The following is a 21593-nucleotide window of genomic DNA, read 5'->3' as shown; positions in this document are numbered from 1 at the left end:
GATTGTTCACTCACATTGTTAACATATTTAGGATAATTAATTTGACAGTGGTAGCTGTAACATGTTCAAACTAATATTCTGTTTATGTAGGTGAACAATTGAAGAAACTGGATGTAGGACACGACACATAGAAAAATGTTTCTGACTTTTATGTTTCAAAACTCTGCTCTTAGTTCAGTCTTATTTTGCGTCTTTGCAGAAAATGTGTTTTTTTTTTCAAATTGCACAAACTGAAAGCAATTTTGCTGCTATACAGGATGGGAATAATTACCCATTAATCGTCCTTATTGCATTCTCTCTCTCATCCACTGCTGTGCTCCTCCCCTCCTTTGTACCACAATAACACGCAGAGTACAAATTAACACAGCAAAATTGCTGCTGCTCTCTATGTATGCTAAGTGCTCCAACTCTATCAGCCAGTTTGGCAGGTTACCAGCTGTGAAGTGGGAGATGTTTAATCATGTTTGGGTGACGGAAAAGAGCAACTGATGGGGTTTGTTTTGAAGAATGTAATCTATGGTGGAGAATGGATCAACAAAAAAGTTAGCTCCTGCCTTTAATATGAAGAGTGTAGTGCTTTTTAAACCGAGGTAATCATGACCCTGGATCTGATTCTTTCTCTGTCTCCATTAACCACCTCCACCGACTCCATTAGGGTTTCAAGCAATCCTATTACCCCAAGTGATGAGACATGATGTAGGCCCCTGAATGCTGATGCTGCTCCTCTATATCTTCTTTGTCCTTGCCTTATATTCTCTAACTGTGTGTTCTTCCTATGTGTACATGAAGCTTTAAAGAAGGCTAGTGTTCACTACTGTGAGTCAATTTCCCTCAGTGTAAATGTGTATTTCAGGAAGGATGAATCATCAGTGTTTTTAAAGACAGACTCATTAGCTTGTAACCAAGTTTGATTTTAGAAACTATCTCAACTACAAGCTGTTATTTGTATTGGATCAAATAATCTGTCTGTATTACCCAACATTAAAACTTTTCTATAAAGTGCAACTTCCTGTGTATTTACTTTGGTAAAAGTATGCTTAAGCTGCATTTTGAATACTTTATTGCTTGTAGCTGTATTGTTTTTGTCATTTTTTGCTCAGTTCAGGAAAATATCAATGTCACTACCTCAGGAGTACCTTTCTTTATCCTGTAAGTATAAGATATGTTCATTCTATTCCTCTGTTGTCTTTTAACTCACAGATTACTGAATTTTAGGTTATTCTTTTTTTAATCTTTGCACATGTTTGTCTTCCAGAGGGTGTTGGTGAGAGTTATGGTCACACAGAACCAGTTCTGACACATTTATATTTTAAGATTCAGCCCCAATGGTGAAAAAAAATATCTGGATTTGGAATTGTATTTCTATTATGATGTTTTTTTTTCTTCTTATCTGGCTTTAACCCTCCTGCTATGTATGTTTCTCAGTAAGAGCAATAATCTTCCTGGGTCAATTTAAAATCAAGATTTAGTCCACTGGTGTTCTTTAATCCTCACAGATCATGGTTCAATGAGGATATCTCACTCTTTTTTTAATGAATGTTCTTGTTAAAACTTTTTTAAATGTACATTGGAAAGTCCTGAATATGAAATACAATAGTTTTACATGATATAGATTTTGTTTTATTTTATTTTGAATTTTGAATTATGTTTTTTTTATGAAGTGATGTTGATAATTTAACCCGAGACACTTTTTCTGTCACATGCTGCCCAGATTTTTATGCTGCATTTAGCTGGTTTGGAAGACACATATTGCCTAAAATGTGAAATGAACATTTTTATTTTTAGTTTTGGACTTTTAAAAGGGTCAAATTGACCCTTTTGAGGGTTAATAAAGATTCAAGATTCAAGAAGATTCAAAGGGTTTTATTGTCAATTTTCACTGTATATACGAGACATACAGGAAAAACGAGATGCTGTTCCTCTCCCAGCTTTTAAATATCTATAATTTAAATATAAAATACAATAAAATATAATAAAATACAGTTATATAAAAACAGTCTATGTACACAGTGCAGGTAGTTCAGTGACAGTTTAAAAATGGACAATGTAAATAGATAACCGTGCAAATGACATTAAGGTGCAGACAGTATTCGAGATGAGATAAGATTTTTTTTAAAGGGGAATATATTCATATATTTTGAAAAATTGGAGAAAAGAACATGATTGCACTTTTCATCATTACATGTACCACATTACATCCTCTTCCCATGTAGTGCCTTGTCCTTGTGAGTCGAGGTTGAAACACGTATATAGTGCTGAATCAGCATCGATCACCTCATCTATTAACCCCCCGCCTCATGTCAGCTGACCACACATAGGTGTCTTCTCAGGGCCGAGTGGGGAGTGGGGAGTGGGGGCGGTGTTTTCCGACATGAGTCGAGTGTCTCCGAGCTCGAGCAGCAGAGCCCGACATATTCTGAACATCTTCCAAATGTTGAGCCCGAGTCGTGAAGTGCTGCTCTTGAGGGGGGCGAGGTTGAAAGGGAGGGAGACGACGAGGGAGGAAACCGGCAGCATCCACACTGATTTTCACCTCTGAAGGCATCCTGACGTCTCCTCAGACTCCAGCCGGAATACTGCAGGTAAACTGAGCTGCAGATTGCCTTTTATTTCCCCTAACATGCATGTGCGGACGTGTGTGTGATGCATGTGACTGGTGCATGACGGGTTAAATTCTGCAGTTTTTTGGTGGATGCTGTTATCGGCTATCCCGGACGGTGATGGGTAACAGACTCACCACAGTGAGTTTAATCACCATCCACACATTATTCTGTCAACGAGCAAAGGTGTGAAAATATGTTGATGCTGTTTACTGAGTGAATCGTCCCGGGATGGAGCCGGTTTTGCCCTCATTGGATATTCTAGATTAATTCCTCAGCCTCCTGGTGGCATGCAGGTGGTCATAAATATAATGCAGTTTTATTTTGTAGGATTCATGATGATGTCAGATGCTTGTACTGTCATTTTAAATAGCTTGAATTAAAAAAATGATAGTGGCCCACAAGTCCATCTTAATTGATATTATGAAAATGAACCTATTTACACTCCTGACATTATCATTATCACAAGTGAGTGATAGCTTTATCTCATTCACCCTACGCAACCTCCCCTCAGATAAGGAAGTCACAAGCTAAATGTCCTGCACACTTAAAAGCTTAATAGCATCCATTATCTGAGAGGATGCTCCAGCCTGAAGGCTCTCTGGCTCTGTTTCCTCCGCCTGCAGTCTGTGGCCAGAGCTGCATCAAGGCCTGCAGGGACAGGAGAGCAATGAATGTATTGTAATCACATCTTCACCACAAATTCTTCTAAATCTTCTTTTGCTTTTATTCTGTTTTTGTCAATGCTTCACATATCTCCACCGTCCCCTCTCCCTGCTCCTCTCTTGTGTCCACTGATTGTAATGGATCTGACAGGTGCATGCAATATGGTGGAAACCTGTCTCATCCTTTAGTTCACTGCAGCCAGCTTTGGAGGGAAATGGGTTGTCAGATGCTGCAGGCCCTTCTATCAAAGATAAACTCCAGAAATTATATATTAGGATTTTGTCTAGACCAGATCTTCAGGCTGTTTGAGAGGTGCATTTTTCTTGCACTATCTCCTTCTGCCATTTGATACAGTGGTGCAGAGGTTGCCAGTGTGGATATCTGGGATCAGTGGAATGAATAATTTGAAGTTTTTGAGTTTTGCAAGCCCCTTATATCAGCAAAGGGAGACCCTGTATTTGTTCAAGAGTGGTGCACCTCAAGTAAACATTCAGGCATTTTCCAATGTTGCTATTCTGCTGCACTCCTCTTTCTTCTTTTTGCAGCCTCATGTTTTATAAATGTCTAGTGCTCTGAAGCGAGAGTACTGCATGTGCATGTGTGCATGTGCGCCTGTAAATGTGCGTTTGAGCTTCACTTCCAGAAGGCCTCCCCATCCTCAGAGGGACTTTAGCCCCATGCAGAGCATTTTCTCCTCATCACTTGTGCACAGAGTAAAGCGAAAATGAAAGAGAAATGATGAAGGGTGAAGACACAGAGGTTGCTTTGTAAAGTCCCCCACATCTGCAGTCATTAAAGGCATTTCCGCCTCTTTAAAGCCCGTGGACAAAGACCGGCCTGTTCTTCCAGTAAGTAGGGAGTTTGGAGTTAGAAGCCACACAGGAGCAGGCTTTGATTTCAGAGTGGGATGCAAGGGCTTGGATTATGTAAGATAAGGAGGAGGAGAGAGGATGAAAGAGACGTGATGGAGAAGAGAGACACAGAGTAATGCAAAGGAAAGGGGGGAAATGAGAGTGATGCCCTGAGATAGGGAGCAGAGGATTCAGGGTTGAGAGGAGGCATGCTGAGAAGATAGAATGTGGTGGAAAAAAAAGTAAGAGATGACACTGACCTGTCAAATAGAGGAAAGTCAGGAAAGAAGAGCATAGGATGGCTTTAACAAGGTTGTTATAGTGGAAGAAAGTAACACTTTGAGATGTGAGAATGGTGACAGGAGTGAGAAAATGGATGTAAAGAGAGAGAAAGAAGAGTGCAAAACCCAACTGAAGTGAAATAAACACTGAGTGAAGCGAGGGAGTCAGGGGAGGACAGCAGATGGCAAATTTGAGGTCTGCATGCTTCACAGCCCAGAGGGAAGTGTGTAACAGGTTAAAGCTCATTGCATGTTAGTGCACATGTGCTTGCATGTCAGTGAACAGGGAGGATATTCGTGCAAGTTCTGGCCTCAAATGCTTAAAAATGCACAAAAATGGAGGAGTGGATTGTAGATTTTGGGCCTGACAGATCCTGCAGAAACACCAGATTGGCTGTGGTGACTCCACGAGGCCTACTGCTGAGACAAACAGATGGAAGGGGTTCACTTTTCTCTTTCTTCAGAGCTAACCAAACCTGCACCTCAAACTAACTGCTGAATGAATTAAATGCTGGTGACTGCAAGGGGTCAACAGTTAGTATTTTTAGTTGTATATTATGATCAGAGTAAGAGAGACTGGGTGTAAAAGCTCTGAGAAGAGAGAGCGAAAGTCCTGATACAAAAATGGACACAACGGTAATAAAATAACATTGTAATATGATAAATATAGATGACTGTAGCAGAGGACACTAAAGGTTTGTTGGCCAAGAGACACTGTTCTGTGTGACGCAGCTTCCCGGCTCTCTATGCAGATGTGTCAGGCACAGTGAAGAGGGGGGTGAGACCATCTGTGAGGAAGATGTTCATTGTTTTCACCAACAAGAGAAAAAAAAAGCCTTTAAAAAGAGAACCCTCATATTACAAAGAGAGGGAGGTGCTTATATCTTGATGCTTTGTCATTTCCAGCAGCAATGGGATGTTTTATGAAGTGTGCTGTGTAACGCTGAGACACTTTTATTGTTAATGCATGTTTATTAGCTGCTGAGAATGTGGCTGTGATGCAAAATGCACTGCAGGTGTTCCTTCCCAGTCCCCTCCCGGGCTTTGTAAATGGAAACAGCAGCAACTCTCTCGATGTGTTGCCTGGAAGTAGCAGAAGGCAGTTCCACATAATCGTAATCCCCTTCAGTGTTGTGATTACTCATGATTCTTCCTAGAAAACATAAAGAGGTCTTGTGGAAAAAAACATTGGCCAGAAAGCAAGCTAGCTAGCCCCACAATTTGAATGAATTATCTGGAGTTCCATGAATTATGCCGTGTTTAAATTCGGGCACATAATCAATAGGCAATCCTTGCCAGTGACGTAAAGCCAGGCGGCAGTGATAAACATGCACATAAACTTAAAAAGGAAGGAGACTCTTCAAGATAATGCTCGTTGGTAACATCTTAGGACAACACAATCTATTCATCGCCTCACAAATCTACACATGGCCTTGATTCAAGCTCCCAAACGATATTCTATGACATTTAAGTTAAACCATCCCTGACTTTCTCAACAGAAGGTTAACTATACATTATTTTTAAACTCTCAAGTCCAATAAAAACCTCCAGGCAATGGAGGATAAATTCAATTTACAGGGAGTATAAGATGTTCTGCAGATCTGCTTAGGTGGTTGTTTTAAGATGTTGGAGTGTGATTAGATAGCCCAATTGAATTCTTAATGCACCTTAAAGAACATCTACGGGATACGAAAAAAGACAACGCAGGCCTATGTATACAAGGTTGAAGCCCACCTTCTTTAGTAATGAATAATGAGGCATACAGTGTATGAATAATGAAGCACATACGTTTTTGTGGCATATAGATAACCTTGACAGCATGCTACTTAGCTGCTGACTGTGAGCACTGCAGGTGTTTCCTCCTGCTCCCCTCCTGGGCTTTGTAAAAGTGAACCACAGGAAAGTTTCTTCTGCTCCCATCCCTTGATGTGAAGCCTCTGATGTCTCAGCGTAGATGAGAGCCATTCACATCATCGATATCTCACCTGTGTTGCAGATAATCAGGATTCTTTCCTCAGAGTCTTTTGGAATTTTTGTTTTCCCATTATCCTTCTGTTTCTCAACATTTACTGTCTGAAGCTCATTCAAGCTTTTTTAAGCAACAGTGTGTTTTTATGATGTGAACAAGGGGGATACATGTCATTCAATGTTTGCAGAATAATGTTTATTCCTTACACTTCAGTAAATAAAGGAACATTTCTAAATAATGTCACTTTTTTATTTTTACTGCTGGATGGAAAGTTTGGACAATTCTAAAGGCCCATGACTCACAAGGGTCCCAAAATCATGAGAACATTGGTTGATAGCAAAAACATTTCTTTAAATAATTTTCAAATTTTTTCATTTTCAATAATTTTTTATTTTGACATGGGGCCCAAAATCCCTGGTGGTGGTGCGGCTCTTTTCTTTGATAAATTTCGAGTTTACAGACTCTCTTGAGGGTGAAAGTCCTCGGTTTTTATGGACGTAGTATCCGTGACGTCACCCATCTGTTCCTGAGCGCTGTTTTGAAGCAAATCACCGGCAGCAGCCATATTGGAAATGCTGAAAGAGTGTGACGTAAAGAGGCGGGGTTTGAGCCTCCTAGCAGACAGCTATGTGTTCCAGACCGGGAGTCAAGTCAGTCATGTCCTTATTTGGGCAAAAACTTGTGAACCTAATATCTTCTGAACCGTCGCGTTAGAAAAAAATTCACCCTCGTACAGTGTGTGCCGATAGAGAAATTAGCTACGTAGGGCCAAGCCGTTTTTTGTACCAGGCTGTAAACATGTTTATTAATGCTGCAAAGATCGTCTTCTTTGAATTGGTGTCTATGTGGTTTCCGGTGTTTCTGCAGCCAGCCTCAAGCAGATTCTCGATGAACTGCAGTTTATAATACTTCTGCATGGGCTTCATAGTTTGAGACCAGAGGTTGCTTGGTTGGGATTCATGTCAGCCTTGGATCTAAGAAACTGTGATGACACTTGAATAGTGATATGATTCCAGGTTTTGAGCTAGAATGAGAATGTTGTTTTTGTATTTACAACAAATAAAGACCATTATTCTTAATATAATCTCACTGTTTTAATTAAAATCTGTTCCTTCAAAGTCAAAGCTTGCTTTAGGAACACTGGTCTAGCTCTGTCTTGCAGGCGCCTCACTGAGGCCAAGTCCCCAAGGCACCGATTGCTGGCTCAATTCTGACCTGTGACCATTCGCTGCATTTCATCCACAATCTCTCTTCCTCACATTTTCTGTCTCTCCCCAGATATCCAGTAAAGGCAAAGGCCAAAAGAATAATAAAACTGCTTGCTTTAAAGGAGTTCAAAGATACAAAATAAATCTTCCAAATACTAAACCACAGTTTAAAACAAGTCCGCATCACCTCATGTGCCCCAGTAGATGCTTCAAGGTGACATCTTCCAGGGATGATGTCATACTCAAGAATGAATAAGCAACTGGGTGGAGTAACATCTGTCACCTGCATATCCTCTGATAACCCCTCTCTATCAAAACAGTTGAAGTGTTATAGAGCAATATAATACATCGGTACCCAATTGAATGACATTTAAATAAATTTGTGTTTTATGTTGATATTTTATGTTTCTCCTTTTCTTTCTAGAAGAATCAGCCAGGATGGCGGCAGGCAGGGTGATCGTATTAAGCCTTCTGCTTGCAACAGGTATGATAATAAATGAATTTTTTCCATTATTGTGATCATGAAATATGGAAATCATGTGCTCTCTCACACAAACAGCTAAACATGCTACACTGAATCATTAACTCAGGTAGATCAGTTTTATTCAAGAGTTTAAAGGCAGTTTGAGGATGTGGGAACCCTCGGTTGGAAAACATTTTAAGAAAACCAGAAGAATATGGGAAAGTATGGACTCAGTAGGTAGGGGTGTTTCAGGAGGGAGGCCCTTTTAAGATCAGTCTGGTCACAATTAGTGTCACACAAAATCTTAAACAATGGTTGGCTATTTGTCTCATCAGAGGCTTGTGTTGAAATCAGCTATGTGGTTTGTGTTTCAAAGGGCTGTTTTAAAATCTCTTTGCAGTTTGACAGAAAAATATTTCTTCTTGTTGGTACTTTAAAGTGGCTTTGGACATATAACTTTTTTTGAAGTTCTTAAAATATTCAGCATAGAGGATACAGTGGTGTAAGTTTACATACCCTGGCAGAATTTATGATTTCTCTGCAATTTTTCAGAGAATATGAATGATAACACGAAAACTTTTCTTTCACTCATGGTTAGTGGTTGGGTGAAGCAATTTATTATCAAACAACTGTGTTGTCATTTGCGTAGTAATGGCTTTCTCCTGGCGACTCGACCATGCAGCCCATTTTTCTTCCTCCTTATTGTGCATCTTGAAATAGCCACACCCTTTTTTCAGAGTCCTGTATTTCAGCTGAAGTTATTTGTGGGGTTTTCTTTGCATCCCGAACAATTCTCCTGGCAGTAGTGGCTGAAATATTTGTTGGTCTGCCTGACCGTGGTTTGGTTTCAACATAATGCTTGTCATATATGTCTTTATTGTATTTATTTATTGTCTCTCTTGTAAAGCGTCTTTGAGTTACTGAAAAGCGCTATATAAAACTTAGGTATTATTATTATTATTATTATTATAATGCCTCATTTATTTTCCACTTCTTAATCAGAGTTTGAACACTGCCGATTGGCATTCTCAAGTCATTGGATATCTTTTTATATCCCTTTCCTGTTTTATACAGTTCAAATTACCTTTTCCTGCAGATCCTTTGACAATTCTTTTGCTTTCCCCATGACTCAGAATCCAGAAAGTCAGTGCAGCACTGGATGAAAAATCCAAGGGTCTGTAACTGATTACAAGCAAACAGATCACAGTTGAGGATGGTTACCTTTAATAGCCATTTACACCCATTTGTGTCAACTTGTGTGCAAGTTACCAGGCAAAAATCACCAGGGTATGTGAACTTTTGATCAGGGTCATGTGGGTAGATTCGGTTGTCATTATGATTTAAAAAGAGTAAACACAGTTGTTGGCTTCACCCAACCACTAACCATGAGGGAAAAAAAGTTTTTCTCTTACCATTCATATTCTCTGAAAAATGACATAAAAATCATGAATTCTGCCAGGGTATGTAAACTTAACAGCACAACTGTATATGTTGCCATGTTCTGTGACTTTTTATATTTAAAGATGCATACACAAGAGTATAACAGGTGTATGGTACTTCAATGTTTGTGGTTCAAGTATTTTATATTAATGGAGACAGAAAGGGTAAATATATATATTTCATGTGTGTGTTTCTGCTCATACTTTATGCTACCTCTGTATATGTCAGTTTCCCAGTAGGATCACTCCAGTCAAAAAGTCCTGATCTGCCCTTATTGGTAGGGAAAGAAAAACAGGTTTTCAAAACAGTGATCAATAACTGTGTAGCTGAGGAAAATGGATCTGTATAATTTCACTTTAATTTGTATTTTCTCCCTTTTTGTATGCAGCTCTTTCCGCCCCTGTACAAGGTAAGATCCAGTCAACCAGTGCCTAATGTGAAATTCTGAATTCCTCCCTCATAAATTATAAATCACAAACTTTTGCCCTCTTCTGTTTTTCAATGCTTCCACCTTCATCTTTGTCCATCCTATTATCCAGTTGATGAGAACTCTATTACTCTCTTCGACGGGGAGGATTTCCACATCATGCTGCCCACACTCACACTGGAGGTCACTTTCAAAAGCCTATCAGCGCCCCGGTCGCCCGAAGTCGACCTGATGCGTGGCGGCAAAGTGGTCCACAGCGCGGCCAAACTCAACCGCCAACTAAGCCACCTCATTATAGACGGGGTGAAAGAGGCAAACGAGGGCGTGTACACTGTGAAGGATCCGGAGCATCCAGAGAGCATCAAACGCACCAAGCTTATTGTCAGAGGTAATGATGATATATGTGTGGCTGAAATATTGGGATAACAGCAAGCTGACATGTTACTCTCTCACAGAAAGAATTAGAGCTATGACATCGTCAAATTGAGGGTCCGTAACAAACCCCATAACAAAACAAAAAACAAAACCCTGAATCTAAGTCCTATGCGTCGAAGGTTGACTCCGGTCGAAGACATAATTGAAAAGCTGTTTTTAAAAAAGGTTTCCCATAAGAATCTGAAGTTTGTGAAGTTTTCAATATTTAAAGATAATGTTTTGTATCAGTTTAAGTTTCAGAATGAGTTATAAAAGTTTGACATCAGTTTTTTCGTTTGTTTTGTTTTTTCTGCATGCAGGATACAAAACAGCTCTATTGCACAGTTTTGTTTTAAGTCATGGAAAAAAAAGAGTAAAAATTTAAATTAAAATAAATAGATAAAATAATAAAAATATGGTAGTCTGATATCAGATATACAGTGTAAATCAGTAGATGAGATATGATAAGATAATCCTTTATTTGTCCCACAACAGGGAAATTTAGTGTTGCAGCAGCAAAGTGGATAGTGCAGAAATTACAATAGTGAGCACACAAAAATTGTAAATATCAAATTATAAATAATGAAAAATAAACTAATGTATCCTAAGTAAAATATGTACAGAAATAAGCATAACATTGAATAAAACTGAATTTACAGTATATCTACAGAACAAATGTAAATGCACATGAAGATGACAGAGGTTGCAGCACTCTTAACAGGGGAGATTATTGCACTTGTGTTTTTTTAGTCAGAGTTGTTTGTCATTGGTTATCATGTCTGAACACGGCAGGAAGAAAAGGCCCGCGGTACCTCTCTGAGACACCGCTCACTGCTACATATTACTGTAATATATCATTACATTATTATTACATTAACTTTAGTGTAGTACAAACTCAAACTCAAGAATGTAGATAAATGGAATAGAGATTTTACATTTTACGCTTCATTAAGTGTCATTCTTAAATCTATATTTGCTTGCCATTTAAATTACATGTTATTTTGCAAAAAATGCTTTGAAATGGATGTACTACTTAACACTTTCATATAATTTAACCAACAACATAAATACTAATAATAATCATGATACATTTTATTTAAATGCACCTTTCAGAGAACCTATCAGATCTGTTCACAATATAGTACATAGAGTTGTTAAACTTAGAGGCCACCTTCCTGTACTTCATTATAATATTAAGCACATATATTTTTATTTTCACTAATAAAGTAACGCTTTCAGAGATTAACATTTACAGGTGATGGAGTGTTTTCACAGGTGTAGTGTTAACTTCCCTTTCAGTGAAAGATCCAAACATTTCCTCCTCCACTGACTACCATCAGCCTCACAATCCCTCCCATGAGAAATAAGCCTCTTAAATCTGATCTGGAGTCAGAGTCAGAGCTGTGCAGGAGCTGTCATTCCTTCTGCTTTAATCATTCAGTCAGCAGCAGAATAAACCTCTCTGTTACACTGTCCTTTGAGTGTTACAAGTTTCAGCAGTGCAGGCTCCAGCCCCAAACGAGTAATTCTGATGAGATTAGTTTAACAAACACACAAACACAAAAACACACAAAGCGTGAGTGTAGGTCACCCACAGACGGAGGAGTAGGCTCAAACCCAGAATGGATAAAGGCCACTGTAGAGTAGCAGTATTTGAAAGAAGCACCATATGGAGGGAGAAACATGCTGTGAAGTGTGTGTATGTGTGTGAGCATGTCGGAGCTGCCAGGCAGTAATTATGCAGCTTTTTTAACCACCAACCCACTCCTCTCTTCTTCCCTTCCTGCTGTTTTCCCATCCTTATCTTGTCTTTACTGTCTTTCTCTCTGTTTGATTCGTTCTACCCATTCATTTCAGCTCCTCTGATATTTTTGGATCACTGCTCTTTTCTCTGCAATTTCTCTCCCTTTTCCCCACAACTGTCATGATATTTCCTCCTCCTCCTCCTCCCTCACTCACTCCTTCACCCCATCTGTCCTTTCTTTCACTCTAATTCCTAATTTCTTTTTTAAATCAACCAAAGCAAATACACTCTCTCCTTTGCTCCTTTCTACTTACATGTCGTGCAATATCCCATCTGCTGTAACTGACCTTGTAAATTCCCTTTCACACAAAAATAAACGGTGTACCACCTTGTTTTTTACCTCCTAGATTGCACCAACGAGGAGATAATTAAATATGGAGAAAACTACCAGATTCCAGTGACAGGGTTGACTAGGCCTCTCATGCTGGAGTACAGGCCCATTTCTATGGAGGCAAACTACACATCGAGGTAGAGTCAACAAAATTACACAGATATTCTTACCCATAAGAATCTGTGATGACATTTTCCTACTGTGATGTATACCCACTATGACAGTGTGCCTCAGATTCACCAAGAAAAGGTTGAGAAAGGTGCATCCTCTGTGACTTTCTCTCTTGTAGACCTGCCCTTATGCTGCTGACCAGCACAGGGTTGTCCAGGGACGGCTACGAGGGTCGAATTCACGTTACTGAGCGCCAGGTCATCCTCACTGCCGTCACAGGTGCAGATGAAGGCAGCTACACGGTCAGGGATGCCAAAGGTGAAATCAAAAGGAAACTGTGTCTCAGAGTCAAAGGTGAGCACATGAATGAAGACACATGGTACACGTTTTCCTCCCTTTAATGCTCGACCTGTTTTAAATGACCTGCACCGTCCATTAGGATGGTGTTGTTGTTTCCTCTCTGGTTTAAACGCTACTCTTGTCTTGTCATAATGGCTTTTTAAAGACCCAAACGTTAATGGGCTGCAGCAGGCTAATGCATTTTAGATGATCCATGAGCTGATACACAGAGTGGGGGTGTATTTATAATATGTCCTCCATTGTCCCTTGTCTTCTCTCTCTCTGTGTGTCTCAGAGCATTTAAGCTTTCTGACCCTACCTTATGGGAAAACACTGAAGATCAACCTGGTCCTCAACAGCTCTCTGGTCCAACTCTACTACACCCCAGAAAGAGAGCCCACCTCCCATCTGCTGCTGGATAAGGGAGAATTCACAAGTGTAAATGGAGCCTCTGTTTTCCTTTTACTTCTAACTCATCAAAAAATTATCTGTATTTCATACACAGCAAAATCAAAAGTGTTACATTTTCAGTGTTAAAGTTGAGAGTACAAATTTAGAGTCAATTCAACTCTTGTTAAGTCTAATTTAACTACAAGATACTAATTCCTCAAAAAGAGTGAGTGTTGATTCAGAGAGTCAATTGTCATATTTTCGTATAAACCTGTACAGTGTTGATTTCACTGCATAACCAGTGTAAGTGCTACTCCCAGAAGTCCACAGGTGCAGAACTCGGCAAGCTTCACTCTTTGTCTTCGAGAAAGATGTTTTGACTTCACTCAAGATTAAGAAAGTGAAATAGTTGTTACCAAATCAATATGATAACATTGAGAGTGATGTTGTTAGTCCCCTTTGCCTGCCATGTCCATAGCCTGTTATGTATAACGTGATTACAATACTTGATTTTATAATTATGAACTAAATAATGAGAAATGAAAAATCATAGTCAATGCAAATTTACATCAAGGATTTGTGTAATGTTCTATAGCAGTCCGACCTTGCCTGACATCCATAATATTAGCAGAACTTTATAAAATATGACATCAACCTGTAAGGGAAACACAAGAGGCACTGCATCACACAGGAGTAATCCTTAAACATGATGTGATTTTAATTGTTGAAGCTTTCATCTGTTGACTAAATCCAAACAATATGGGACAAGGTCTCTGTTGTGTATTATCTAGACCAGGGGTTCCCAAACTTTTTATCTTGTGACCCCCAAAATATGGGTGCCAAAGACTCGCGACCCCCACTGTCCCTCAAAGTGATTTCATGTGGCTTCATTTAGCTGGTCTGCAGAAAGTTAGCCTACCTATATGAGCTTGAGGCTGTGTTTCCTGTGCCTTAATATATTAACCTACTGCTACTGATGCTTTTGATAATTAATTGTTCACTAACCCTAAACTTAGGAGTCATCTGGCAAAGAGAAAGGCAGAAAACTCATTACATTTTCTATTTTTAAGGTTTTATTTCAAGTTTAGCTACTATTTTTGTCGATATTTTTACTATAATGTAAAATAAACTATTTTTAGATGACTTTTAAAAAATAAACATTCTGGAAGACATCTCACGGCCCCCCTATTTGTGTCTCATGACCCCCCCAGGGGGTCCCGACCCACACTTTGGGAACCCTGATCTAGACTATATTATTGTTATCTTATCACACGGAGAATCTAGATATACTCTGTTGTAGTCCCGTTTTTGTTCATTTTAGCAGCTTCTATGATTCCCATATGCTCACATATACAGGACAGTATGGTACACAATGTATCTGTTATAATATACCAAAAATTACGCAAGTGTTCATGTGTCAAATTTTTATTTGACATTTACTAAAAAAAAACCCCTTCTAATTATACTCAAAGGATTTCCTCGTCCTACCTCCCGTTCCCTTCCATGTCATTTGTTCTATTTTGGCTAATTTCTCCCTCCTTTGTTCCAAGACTATAACCTGTGATGTGTTGGACAGTTTTACAGCTTATTTAAGTGTTATTGCTAATGGCTGGAGCTTTTTTACAGCTCACAAAGGCAGCAAGTGGACATTCAAACCATTATGACCCACCTCTGCATCAGTGTGTTTTTCAGTTAGCTGAAACATTTAAGACTTCTATGGTTTGGGTTTATGTTGTGTCCTCTTTTGCACCATTCACTGGTGTTATATACATGTTTGTTTTTAATGTATTTTTTAAAATTAGTTAATTTAGTTTCTGTCTTTTTATTCCAGGCCAGAGAGGAGCTGGGTTTGCAGGATCGTCTCTCTATGGAGGGTTCATGGGTTTATCTAGATCAGGTCACCCGTTCAGACATTGGCTTGTTTGAGATTAAAGACATACTGGAGTCTGTCGTGTCCAAGGTCCATCTTGGAGTAGAGCGTAAGTAAAGGGGAAAGTTGAAAGCATGCTAAATTATAAGGTTTTACTACTGCTCTATCTACGGAATAGGGGTGTCACAACAGAATAATGCCAAAATAAAGTTTTTGTAGCCAAAAATGACAGAATAATCCCTTTTCTTTGTCTACTGTATTCATGTGCTGGAATTTCAACAATGAAAGGTCAGTCGAAGTATTTACTCTCCCACTCCTATTCTTTTCTCGCCTTTTTTCCCACAATGCCTTCATGCAGCTTACAAGCTGGAGTCGCTGTATGTGGCCATCATCGCTCTGTTGGGCCTGCTGGTTTTCCTTCTGCTGGTGTGTCTGCTGTCCTGCCTGATCAAAGTGAAGAAGAGGGCCAAGAGGGCTGCAGCGCTGGAGAAGCTCGCCCATAACGCAGGAAAAGAGGACGAGGGGGAGGCCTTCAGACAGGTTGGAGAGCCAAATACACAACTCAATAAGTCCTAATTATGATGATGACGATGAAGTGTGTCCCGCTCTTCTTCATGGCATTTGTTTGTGTCTCCATGTGTATCTCCACAGGTGGTAAAGAACATTACCAAACTCAGTGAGGAATCCAAGCATTCCCAGGCAGACAACACAGAGAAGTCTCAGAGCACTGAAGTGGACATTAAAGTAAGAAAAGATGAAACACTTCCCTCCTAAACTCAGTCTTTGAGAGGTTTTAATAATGTCTACATTTTATGCTGTTTTCTACGTTCAGACAGCTGCAGCTTATTCAGAACGCTGCTGCTAGACTCTTCACTAAGGTCAAGAAAGTGGATCGCCTCAGTCCAGGTCTCAGATCTTTGCAGTGGCCCCCCTTGTGACAAAGAATTGATTTTTTCATGTTACTATTGGTTGATTAAGCCCTGAATGCGGTGTAGGGCTGACTCACAGCTGTGTCCTGCTGTTATATATTCCGAACTGTCCAGATCTCTCAGGTCTTCTGGGAAGACCCTTCCTGTCTCTTTGCTTACTGTCCATGTAAAACATGGAGAGGCAGCATTCAGCGCTCCCAGAAAATCTGAGTTCTGCTCCAGCTCTCAGTTCTTTAATCAAGGCTTAAACTTCTGTTTTCCACTGCCTGTTGTTGGGTTTGGGACTTTTTCCTCCTGCTCTGTTGCTGCGCTGTGACTTTATTTCTCCTGTTCTATTAAATTGTTTTTCTTCTATTCTACTCAGTTAATCCTTGCCTTATCTCCCTTTTACATTGCCTTGTTTGTCTGTTATATCTTGTCCTGACCTTTATTTGTCCTCTGAGAACCACATAGAATTGTCTTGTTGGTAAAAGCTGCTTACCTTTCTTTTGCATCTGCTTGGTTTCAGGGTCTGGAGGTTTCATCTAAAGAGGTTGGGATAGGTAACCTCGAGACAAGTGACTCTGGTGTTGGCTTTAATACTGCTCTCCCCCTGGACACTGACACTGATGCCCCTGATCCAACCTCTGAGTCTGTAGCTGTAACCATCTCTGCTGCCCCTGAAACCGAATCAAGTCCACCAACTGCTGCTGGGTCCAAGCCAAGTGCTCCACCAGCCTTGGAAATAAAGTCCAGTCCAGTAGCTGAAACTAAAACCTCCCCTGCACCAGAAATCAAGAAAACTCCTGATCCTCCAGTGGTAACAAAATTAGACTTGCCCAAAACATCAGATGTTAAGTCCAGCCCAACCCCAAGTCCTGAGCCCAAGGCTGGTCTAACTCCAGCTGATCCAAAACCGGCACCAACCCCAAGTCCTGAGCCCAAGGCTGTTCCAAGTCCAGCTGAACCAAAACCTGCACCAACCCCGAGCCCAGAACCCAAGGCTGGACTGAGTCCAGCTGAACCAAAACCTGCACCAACCCCAAGCCCAGAGCCTAAACCAGCCACTCCCAAAGCCACAACGCCGACTCCTGAAATTAAGAGTGCCCTGACACCAACACCTGAGCCCCTCAAACCACCCACACCAGAACCAATTACCAACGGTACACCTGAGCCTGGCCCGGATACCAAATTGAGCCCGGATCACGCTGAAATTATCAGCAGCTCAGCTCCAAAGGCAGCTCCTCCTAAAACTCCTGAGGTAGAGCTGAAATCTAGTGGTGCCACACTGGAGGCCAGCAAAGATGGCACTGACGATACAACTACCACTACCACCACTACTTGAGAGCAGACCCTACAACAATCCAATGGAAGCCCCACAGATTTTCTCCATCTTCCACCACTGTAGACAATCGAGAACCCCAACCAAATAATGAAGAAAACCACCGAAGCAGGGGTGAGGACTTTGATTTAACATGCCTGAACACAATATTACCTTTATTACAATATCACACTTATCTATACTCACACAAAACCTTTTGGACTTCATGATACTGAAATTCTACACACAACAAATGTGGCTTGTTGATTGTTAAACATTTTAGTCATAAGCACCTCGCAGCCTCAATTTTTGCTAACTTCAGTGTAAAACTGTCCAACTGCAAATTACACCTTTTGCAGTGTTTACAATTAAAATACTAACTCCACATAAGGTCTTTTATAAAATAATAAGTAGCCAGACAGGTTTACAGCATTTCAACAGGAAAACATTTGCAAGTAATTTCTAGGAAACTAGAATTTTGTATTAGATCTTACCCAATGTTGAAATCCATTGGTCATCATTTGACGACCATATAGCCTCTGGGAACGATGGCCATCTTTTGGGGACCTTCGGTTTACCAAATGTAAGCGACAAAAGACTACAAACCATGACTTCCTTTTCTGTGAGGGTAATTGTTTACAGTCCGACTCGCATCTTGAGAAGCTAAAGCTAAATTGTCGCCAAATGATTGCTGATGAGATCTGGGGATGCATTACTGTTGATGCTCTCCATCACTTTTGCTTTCCACATGGACTGTTTGTCTGTATACAATCATGGCCTGCTGAAATGCAAGCGGACAATTGTATTCAGACTCCAAACAGAAACCAGAATGCTTCTGATACCCAAAGTCATGCCGTAAACATAAACATGCAGAATCTGTAAATTCAGTCTTCGCTAATCACGCAGCTTATATCTTGTCCAGTCGGCATGTAGAGAAAATAAACTGCATGTAATTCTTAGCCAATGTCATCTCAGAATAAAGTTAAACAGAAAATGAAGCCCATCTGATCACACAAATGAAACTCTGCTGGGGACATTTTGTACATAGTTAAAAATGTGAAGTTTATCTGTAACCACACAAGAAGATATTCTAGTAACTCTAAACTCTCTATTTATAGTCTCTGAGATATAGATTCAGACTCCCTGTGACATTTCAGATGATTAAAATGTGTTTTGCAGACTGATCCCACAAGTCCAGATCACCACTTTGCGGTGTTTGATCTGGATTTCCCGTTGGCTCTATAAAAATCCCATTACTCCTATGGTTTGAAGAAATAGGAGCTAATGCCAACTGCAACCTGAGGCACTTAATGGGACCACCGCTGTGCCAGTGTATGTCAGGCTTTTTATAGGTCATATCTTGAATGAAAAGTATTAAAAAGCTCATGTAGGTGCAGCATGCATGCATGCTGTTTTTGGCAATCATTTTATTCCTTGATCATTCCCTTAGTTTCTGTCCTGCATCCTTGCTTTGTCGTCAGTTCATCTGACGTATTTGGTTCAACAGTGAGCACTTCCTGTGCCATCAGCTCTCTTAAATTTGTTAAAAGCATTAACATTTATGTCAAGCATGTTCAATTGCTCCAAAATACTCCTTTGAGGCCTTTTTCCATACCACGTAGTTAAGAAATTGTTTGGTTATGAATCTTATCTGAGTCTTGTATGGTACAGAGGAGGTGTGCAGATAAAATTTAGTCTTAAAATTGCATGTCTCTACCTCATATTATAACTGACTGACAGGAAAACCAACAACAGTCTAAGTTTGGTGCACTAAAGTCAACAAAAAGCATTTGGTTTTGTGAGAGAAGCACAAAATGACAGCCATGAAAATTCAAACAATCAGTGAAATGTAGGAAAATTGTTCAGTAGATCCATCTACAACTAACTGTCCTTTTCTTGGTAGCTCTCTTTACTCTTAGATTTTCTTACAGGTAGATTAAAGTAAAATCAGCTTTTTAAAGATGTATGACTAGTTAGGTTAAGATGTCAGATTTGATAGTAAGATCAATTGATATAAATAAACTAAAACAAACCAAAAATAAACACAAATCAAGTTGCCTCAGACTTCAATGGAAAAACAGTCTCAGTCAAACATGTTACACCTGTTTGAAGGCATCTAATGTAAAACACTGAATATGCCTCATTTGTTGTCTCGATCTTTGAGGGGAACACAAACCAGTTTTGACAACACAAAAAAACTGTCATTATACATGTAGACACACAGAAACACACAAACCACACACACATTCCAGCCTTGTAAATATTGCATGTGTACGCCAGTTTAACCCCTTGAAGGCTGAATGTTTTTAGTGTACAGATTGGTGGTTGTATTATACATGAAAACGATGAAAAAAAACTAAATTTCTCACCAACTTTAAATGCTAAATATATAACATACAGAATATACATATATTATATGCCAGAAACACTAATATTCACTAACGCCAAACTAATTTAAAAACCAAATGTTGTAAAAATCCATCAAGATTGGATCTTCTTAGATCAATTTTCTGCTGTCTTTGCCATTCAAATCTGATAATACTCACAGCATACTGCTTCTCTCACAGTATTTACACGGTGTATTAAAATGTTTAACCTATGTCACTTAAAGCATGCTCATGACATGTCCTGAAAGCAAACTTTTACCATCTTAAAGCGTGTGTGTGCGTGTGTGCGTGTGTGCGTGTGCGTGTGTGCGTGTATGCGTGTATGCGTGTATGAGTGATGTTTTATTGTCACCATCATTGTGGAATTTCTGTGTTACAGTGCATGTACAAATGAGAGTGGATGATTTAAGACTGTGATTTATGCGTGTTGATGTGAGCTGAGTCTATGCATAGACGCAACAACTGTACTTATGTACTTAACATGTGCTTCTCCGTCTGTTGTGAGTAAGGTATCCATGTGCCTGCTTAACTCGTCCTGCAATGTAAGAAATAAAACAAGTGCTGTGTTCACGTCATGGGTGTGAATGTGTTTAAAGCCACAATATATTGTAAAAGATATTGTAACTTTGAGATTTTGGAGTGATTCTTGTCTATCTGTCTAGTGCCTGAACCCTGTTTTGGATAGTTGGCCTGTATTCTGTCAGTATCCGACACTCCCGTTGGCACCTTTTACTTGATATTTACGATATTCAGCGATGTAGAGAACTGTTTGCACACACAACCGTTCAAAATAAAACCAGGCAGGCCTATGATATGCTGACGTGTAACAGATATGGGACATAATGTATAAAAATGATGCAACTCTGAGTAGCATATAAGGAAAGCTGAGTTTGCTCTGTGTGTAGGTGAGGGTGTTTTCCATTTCATTGATCATTGTTGCACAGTTTGGAGTACGTGAGTGAATTCTTGATAGCAGCAGATGAATGAGGAGCTCTGTGTGGGTAACCCTCAGGCTTTTGTTGAGAGACTGCTATAACAGTATTTCCATGCAGCACCACTACTGTATATTGTAAGTGATTGTAATTCCACGCCACTCAGAGGAAAAAATGAAAGAGAAAGAGGCAGATTGTGCGTAACTTTTGGTTTGCCAGCATCTCTAAGACAGCTCAGTCTAGTGGGATTTAAGAATATTACATCCAAATGGTGCCAGAGGGTTTCTGGTTTCCACATCTGATAACCAGCTAAAAGAAACCAATACCTTTATTAGCACTGGCACTTCTTGCACTATGTGAGTAGTCCCTGCCCTGATCTCTCTCTCTCTCTGTTTACTTCTGCTGTCCTGGCCTGGGTGTGGTGTGACGTCCCACCTGTTCTCTCTGTACTCCCTTTTTGCACAACTTCACACTGATGTTTTGTACAGAAAATACTTTGTTTCCTTATTTCATGTCTAAAGGAATACTAAGAATAAACAAGCTATTATGACATTTTCTCTCCTGTCGTCTTTGCTTTCCTTTTCTTTCCTTTTTCTCAGAACTGTCTGTTTGATCTCAGCACAGCGTCTCACTCAATGTCAGCCTTCGTTCGTTCCGAGTGTCACGCGTCATTTTCTCACCCCTCGGGTCATGCGTGCCACTAATTCAACTGCCATAAATTTCCCAGGGCACGCTGTAGCAGAGCGGCCCAACAGAACTATTTTTAAACAGGCTAAAGGTAACAACATAATGTTGACACCTGCTGGACCCTGAGGCTCCCAGCTGGCTGCAGACAATAACCTTTCCTGTTCATTGTTTTCATAAAATCTTCTACAAATGTA

At 39.9% G+C, this 21593-nt stretch overlaps 1 protein-coding gene across 5 annotated transcripts; it reads left to right on the top strand.

The window, feature by feature from the left end:
* Window positions 1-2220: 2220 nt before the first annotated feature.
* Window positions 2221-21264, top strand: si:dkeyp-77h1.4 (putative uncharacterized protein DDB_G0290521). 5 transcript variants are annotated; one of them, XM_034697243.1, is made up of 11 exons: window positions 2221-2582; window positions 8000-8059; window positions 9867-9887; window positions 10018-10293; window positions 12471-12591; window positions 12744-12919; window positions 13200-13342; window positions 15126-15273; window positions 15523-15704; window positions 15816-15908; window positions 16602-21264. In XM_034697243.1, the coding sequence occupies exons 2-11, from the start codon at window positions 8014-8016 to the stop codon at window positions 17415-17417; spliced, it is 2022 nt and encodes a 673-aa protein (XP_034553134.1). In that variant the 5' UTR covers window positions 2221-2582; window positions 8000-8013; the 3' UTR covers window positions 17418-21264. The 5 variants fall into 5 exon arrangements, with proteins under 5 accessions (XP_034553134.1, XP_034553135.1, XP_034553136.1 ...); XM_034697244.1 differs by having other exon boundaries at window positions 2367-2582; window positions 8003-8059; XM_034697245.1 differs by lacking the exon at window positions 2221-2582 and adding an exon at window positions 2699-2741.
* Window positions 21265-21593: the final 329 nt, after the last annotated feature.

This window comes from Notolabrus celidotus, chromosome 12 (genome assembly GCF_009762535.1).
Source record: "Notolabrus celidotus isolate fNotCel1 chromosome 12, fNotCel1.pri, whole genome shotgun sequence".
In the NCBI taxonomy this organism is placed as follows: Eukaryota; Metazoa; Chordata; class Actinopteri; order Labriformes; family Labridae; genus Notolabrus; species Notolabrus celidotus.
This window is presented reverse-complemented; position numbering and strand designations above follow the sequence as displayed.